The sequence below is a fragment of the Ciona intestinalis genome, chromosome 1 (genome assembly GCF_000224145.3).
Source record: "Ciona intestinalis chromosome 1, KH, whole genome shotgun sequence".
NCBI classification, from domain to species: domain Eukaryota; kingdom Metazoa; phylum Chordata; class Ascidiacea; order Phlebobranchia; family Cionidae; genus Ciona; species Ciona intestinalis.
In genome coordinates this window covers 3,025,983-3,032,946 of record NC_020166.2, presented here as the reverse complement: position 1 = coordinate 3,032,946, position 6,964 = coordinate 3,025,983, and the positions used below count along the sequence as shown (strand labels likewise).

General features: G+C 34.8%; 1 protein-coding gene across 1 annotated transcript; it reads right to left on the bottom strand.

The window, feature by feature from the left end:
• Window positions 1–129: 129 nt before the first annotated feature.
• Window positions 130–4,370, bottom strand: LOC100182812 (serine/arginine repetitive matrix protein 4). Its single transcript, XM_026839105.1, has 5 exons — window positions 4,204–4,370; window positions 3,450–3,519; window positions 2,444–2,499; window positions 1,996–2,142; window positions 130–1,024 (listed from the first exon to the last, which is right to left on the bottom strand). Exons 1-5 carry the CDS (start codon window positions 4,335–4,337, stop codon window positions 892–894), a joined length of 540 nt encoding a protein of 179 aa, XP_026694906.1. The 5' UTR covers window positions 4,338–4,370; the 3' UTR covers window positions 130–891.
• Between the last annotated feature and the right edge of the window lie 2,594 nt (window positions 4,371–6,964).

Sequence of the window (6,964 nt, the reverse complement as noted above, 5' to 3'; positions counted from 1 at the left end):
GTAACAACTGGGTTGGAGCACACATACACCCACGAAGGTAGCAGTGACGAGCCTTGAACCCATAACCTCTAGGTTAAAGGCATGCGAGCTATCAATGCGCCAATGGGCAAAATTTTAATTTGATTTTGTTTAATACGATTTTATTAACAGTACAGTTGAGTAAAAATTAAAAAAATGATTTTCAATCTGTACAAGTCTCAATGGAACTGTAAACACAATATCATAGTGCTTTAAAATAAAATCTAGTATAACACAGTATAGGCCTATATAGTCCCTATGTATATATAGTGTGTCGTCCAAGTTTATCGGTAATTTAGAATGATTTATCAACATGTGTTTTTTTAGTATGTAATGGGTAAAAATAACAAATAAGTTTTCAAAATTTAGCAGTCAAACAAAACCAGAAGGTTTTATTTAGACCACTTCTATAGGATTAAACATACAATATTAGGAACAACCATGAAACAGTTTACGGTTCTAGGTTCGAAACCCTACTTGGCAAGTATAATAGGAATTAAAAATTGAAGTTGAAAATATACAAGTGTGCAAGCATTCGTAGTTTAAATGGAACTGACACATAGTAGGGGTGGGGAAAGATGTGACATCACCTTCAGCACATAATATTTAAATATCCTGATCGTGTTTTAAACAATTACCAACGGTCTATGCCCTATGGGAAGGGTACGGATTTATAATTGTTTGAATTTTCTTTGCTTACTACCAAATGGGACGAGAAAATAGAATAACAGTTGTACTATCTTTCCACACCCTACAAAATATTGAACAAAAAAATGGCAAGCAAATGTATAATACCCCGCATATATCAAACATATGCAATGCCCCCGCAAATGCATTTCCACCAAAATGTTTGCCGTTTCATAATAAAAAGTTTCACATGAAACACGTTGTTGTTCGCTTCATATTTTGTCGGAATATGTTCGGCCTTTTATCGTAGATTGACGAATCCGAATCTGAATCGCTTGAGTCCCATCTCCTGTTGTAAGGAACCGGCAGTTTTCTTGCGCTGTAAAAAAATAAACAGTTTCACGCACTATAAAAAACATTCAATTTGGAAGTAAACAAAGAACATTCAAAGAACTTCATAGACCGTTGTTAATTTTTTAAAAAACTATCAGAATACTTGAATATTTTGTGCTAACGGTGTCCCGTCTCCCCCACCCTACATTATAGATGTGTAGTGCCAATAAACAGAACGTATTTACGTTTCATGCCAACCAGCTGTTGCGATAGACAACTCAGTTAAGAACTTTTTTAATCATTTATAAAGCATCATAATGTCAAATTCTACTTTGGCGTTTTATATTTCGAATTTTCATTTTTCTTAGCTTACATAAACAAAAAATAATTGACCTAAATGTGTAGGCCAATAGGCAACGTCTAGAGCCTATATATTTCACCACGCTGATCGGGTTTTGAACAATTAACAACGGTCTATAAAAGTTGTAAATTTAATCCTAAATTGGATGAATAAATGAAAGAAAACTAGAATAAAAAAGTTGTGCATTGCTTTCTGCGTCATAAAACCTTTAGTTTTAAATTGAGTTATACTGTTTTGGACTACGTATGCCACACACAGTATAGGGAGATATACAGTTTAATCTAAAGCAGGCAACCGAACGTAGTCTAAGATCGATTGAATGCAAACCAGTTATCGATCTGATCATTGATTTTTGTTGTGATTTGCAAAGCACCGTTTTACCAAAGCCACTAACTGTAGGCTACTGCTGTCTATATTATAGAAGTCCTCTTTAATTGCGAGATTTGAATTTGGCTTTTGTTTATGTAGTAGAGTGGGGGAAGATGGGATATATATTGTCTCGTCCCATTTGTTTACTACCAAATGGGACGAGCAATAGAATGAAAAGGTGTCCCATTTTCCCCACCCTACTATCTAAACCTACTATCTATCTATATAGTTTTTGACATCTAAAACACGGCTTTGGTATGCATGAAACACACCCAAGCGTCCATTACCTTGTAATTCGCCGAACCTCTAGATGAGAAGGTGAAGTTCTATGTGGATCTATCGGGATCGAAGGACTCCGTGATCCTCGGAACCTATCCCATGAGCTGGACCGTGATCGTGAACGAGTTCGTGTTCGTGATTTGAATGATTCGTCACTATATAAGTTAATATACAGTCAGTGTTTCCTTTATTTTAATCACGTGTATAGCATTTGTGTATTTTGATTCACATAAAGAAGGGTGAAGAAATACGGGACACATTTAGCACATAATATCCAAATATCCTGATCTTGTTCTAAACAATTAACAACAGTCTATAGGAGTCGTGGGGGCATGGTTTTATAATTAATTTTGTTAACTTTGTTAACTACAAAATGGGACGAAAAAATAGAAAGAAGGAGTGTGCCATCTTCTCCCACCATACTACACACGTTTATAAACATTTCTGCATACACACCTTTCAATGGAACTTCTGCGAGAGCGAGGTCTTCTCTGTAGTCGTTCAAGACGTTTCTGCATGTAAAGTGTTTTACACGGGGTCACGAAATTTTGAATAAACGTTTTAATTTGAAAGCGAATTTTGTATTTATCCCAAGAAATTGACTATGCGCCCTTTCTTTTTAGTGTCTTAAAACGTTAATTCCGGACCCGGTTTTGTACATGTCAGGACAATGCGTTAAGATGGGTATACTGTTAGCACATAGTGCGCGCAAATACAGTTAATTCTTTTTTTTATTTGTTTACTACCAAATGGAACGATGTAAAAAATAAAAAGCACGGACCATTTTCCCCCAATCTATATTATTTGCTATATTAATGAAGTGTATAGTAGGGTGGGGAAAGATGGGACACCTTTAGCACATAATATCCAAATATCCTGATCGTGTTTTAAACAATTTACAACGGTCTAGTAGAGTCGTGAAGATACGGTTTAAGAATTCTTTAAATGTTCTTTCTTTACTACTACATGGGATGAGAAAATAGGATGAAAAGGTGTCCTATCTTCCCCCACCCTACTATATATGTATATACTTGTTCAAGGCGAAACAATTTATTGGGCATTGGTTATATCTTGTGCCGCAGCAGGCAATCGATTATTTCGAAATTTCGTATACGCCCCTTTGAATATTCATCAGGCAGCAGTCACCATAAGGTACAGTTATTTAAATTATTCATTACTTTTCGTATACCGCGCTCAATACGTAGCTTTTAACAAAGCGAAATTTTAACACCGCGTGCTAAAGAATTCTTCATTCAACGTGTAGCTTGAATAAAGGTTCTTTCGTATTGAAAGAAATGTAATTCGTTTTGCTTCTAAATTCCAACTAAAACAGACAGCGGCACTAAAATTGGGCAATTCTGTTTAAAATTAACAAGCATTCGATGAAAGATCGGTTCCTCGGTTTTGTAGTTTAGCTCATAACCAGGAATACAATTCCGAAATAAAGAATTTAGTCGTTTACCTCCCGTTTTGCCAATCTTCGTCTTTTACACTTGTGACAGCATTTCGAAACAGGTTTTTCCTTTTCCTCCCTAATACACATACGTTTTTGTTTTAATTTGCACACGAAACGAATATATAGAAAAATGGGACACCTTTAGCACAGAATATCCAAATATCCAGATAGTGTTTTAAAAATTTAACAAAGCTCTATGGAAGCCGTGAGGATTCGGTTTTATAATTCTTTGAATGTTCTCTGTTTCCTATACCAAATGTGACGAGAAAATAGAATGAAAATGTTTCCCATCCCCCCACCCTATTATATTTTGCAGAAAAAATGATAATAAGTGTAAAGTATGTAACTTATATATAAATAAAACAAAAAACTTTATGTTTTAAAAGTGTAATCGAGTTACTTTAAGATACTTTAATTCAACAGCCATATATAATAACCAAAACGGAACAAAATTTTATTCCTTTTTTAAACAATAAATATAATATATAAGCTTGGGTAAGATGCTTCATATTTTCATTATAGTTTTCCGTCTCATTAATAGTAACCAAAAAAACACTTTTACTGGAATATATATTTTTATGTATCTATGATCTAAAACAGCGTTAAATTGTTAAAAACTTGATTAAAAAATATTGGAAACTACATGCTATAACGGTATCTATCTTACGCTAAAGTACCAGACATATATACCAGTTATATTTCAGAAGCGATTTTAATGTTTATTATAAAATATCATAAAACTTCTTTATTTATGGCTTACCTTGTCATTAAAAAACTCTCAGCACTGGAAGCAGGGCTTTTAGATTTGCTCCTCATTTTTGTCATTACTGCACGATAACTGTTGAACAGACTGCCAGTGTTCGCTGTCACGTGCATTCCCTTTGTCCTAAACATCTGCTGTTCGGCGGCACGGCCCACTTTCGCAGAGTAAAAGGCCAGCGCGTATAGCTTATTAGAACCGTAAGCCACACATGTCGCCTTTTAAATTTGAAAACTCTGAGTTTGTTACTCAAGCCGGTATAGTACTGTGGGGCAAGATGGGACGTTTTTGCACATAATGTCTGAATATTCTGAACGTGTGTTAAACATGTAATAACGGTCTTTATATGGTATTCATATGGGAATATGGTTTTATAATTCCTTGAATTTTTTTTTTGTTTACTACTACACGGGACAAGCAAATAGAGGTAAAAGGTGTCCTATCTTCCCCCACCTTACTGTAAATTGACAAAATAATTTTTAGGGGTTTAAAACTTGCGTGTCGTATGTATATATACACCGTATGTACAATGCCTAGTTTACATAAAGTGGTGGTCATTAAACAGTAAGAAAAACGTGTGTAAACTACTTTATGGTTGAAAAATATTTGGTTGAAAACATACAGTAGTATTTCGGGTCCTAATAATAAATACACTTATTAATCAAAATTAACAATGACTTTAAACTCTCCCGTTTTATCCTGTGTGTTTTCGATTTTGTAAAATTTCGTTTAAATATTGTGCGAATCGCTAAATAACTCCTCGTGTGTTTTCTTTTTTTTCATTTTTGAGTTGTTGGTAACTAATAAAGGAATAATAGTACTAATTCGTGGTATTACCCAAAACCGCATTGTGTTTTGATTTTGGAACTAGTTGGCAATATTCGCTTAAGTGTTCCATCTTCCCCCATTGCACTATAACAAATTTTTTTTCAGTTCTTATATGGAATAAAAACGTTGTCTAATTCGTATGTTTTAGTTGATTCGTATTTAGTATTAAATTCGTTAAATCTACATTACCAATAGTTGTATTTATAGTAGGGTTGGGGTAAACGGGACTCGGGGTAAGACGGTATTTTTTAAACCTCTTTCCCAGGTATTAATTTTATATTTCACACGTTTCAACACGGCAAACTATCAATTCGTGTTGTCACCCAAAATCCGCCGTTCAGAAGGGAAGGGTGAGATTTAAATAACCGTAGCCTCGCGACTAAAAAGTTGGCTTGTTATTGTTCAAAACTCGACCAGAAAAATAGGAGATTCAGCGCTAACGGTATCCCATCTTACCCTACAATACTTTATACCATGTTTTACAAAAATGTTGGGAATAAATTTGTTGTTTTTAATGTCCAATGAGGCAAAGTCAGTGGCGCAGCCAGAAAAAAATATGGAGGGGTTATTCCAAAAATTTTTACTTTTTTTAAAAGTTTTCCTTTTAATTATTTTTTTTGGTTCAAAAGGAGGGGTCGCAACCCCCTAACCCTTCCCCTGGCTTTATACACTAGGTACAGTGGATATAGCGTTCTCTACTTCCATTGTGAATGAATGAAATTTATTTTACAAACAAATTGTATAGTTGGTCATATGCGCTTATCAGCTACGTCCTTCCAACTTGTGCAGCTCTCTCGTTTTCACAAAAAAAGAAAGGCATGGAAACTTTTTTTAAAAAGGGGAAATGGTAGTAAATCTCTCGCAATTGAATACAAAGGTCGAACTTAACAAAATTTATGAATATATATATATATATATATCACAATACGTCACGGTCACACCAGCGTAAATTAACTAAATCATACGAAACTCCGTCTAAGTGCCTGAAAACAGTCATCATGAAATTGCATACGTGGCCGGAAAAAGTATCAAAAAGCAGTGTGTTCACATACGGTATCTTTTAAATATGACGCTACGGGTAACGTATGTTTTTGTTTGTGTTATGGACACGCCTCCGACCACACCCATGACAGAAAGGCAGTTGCACGTCTTTATAGTCACGTGATTCGCGGATTGAGCCGCATTCAGTGTGATTTATTATTAATTGTGTGGGTATGTAGTAATTTGTGTCGCTATGTCGCAATTAACTGCCCTATATGTATAGTACGTTGGGGGAAGATGGGACACTTTTTAAATCTATTTTCTCGTCCCATTTAGTAGTAAATCAAGAACACTCAAAGAATTATAAAACTACATCCTCAAGACTCCCACAGATCATTGTTAATTGTTTAAAACACAATCAGGACATTTGGATATTGTTTGCCAAAGGTGTCTCATCTTACCCCACCCTACTATACGTGTGTATACTCGCATTATTTTTCATTTTACTATTTTGCGTCTCAGTATAAACCCAAGAACACAACAAGATGCATTTTATGTTAAATGCTGCTTCAGGGGTGTCGTGTGTGTTAACTTTAAGCCCGCTTACGCCTTTTTACAGTATCATACTAATAATGGCAGGAGATGCCTTGAGGCGGCTTGACTTCCTCACCATTCTTCGTTGATTATGTACAATAGGACTTATTTGGCACAATGTGAGCCAGGATATTTGTGTTGCAGCAATGTGATGGTATAGGAAGTCATTTATTGATAGTTAATGGTATACGAAGTCATTTATTGATAGTTAATGGTATACGAAGTAATTTATTGGCTAGTTTTTATTTCGCTGTTTATATCCTCTTAATGTTTCAGAAATAGACAGATTTTTTGTAAAAATTACCCAAAAAATGTATTAAACAATTTGCAGGTGTTGCAGAATGGTAAAATCAACAGT

What these genes read in the sequence shown, in the direction of transcription:
- LOC100182812 (XM_026839105.1), bottom strand. Translation starts at nt 4,337, where the DNA reads ATGTTTAGGACAAAGGGAATGCACGTGACAGCGAACACTGGCAGTCTG. An exon ending in GAAGATTGGCAAAACGGGAG is followed by an intron (nt 2,500 to 3,449) that starts GTAAACGACTAA and finishes CTTTACATGCAG; the next exon opens with AAACGTCTTGAACGACTACA. An exon ending in CGCAGAAGTTCCATTGAAAG is followed by an intron (nt 2,143 to 2,443) that starts GTGTGTATGCAG and finishes TAACTTATATAG; the next exon opens with TGACGAATCATTCAAATCAC.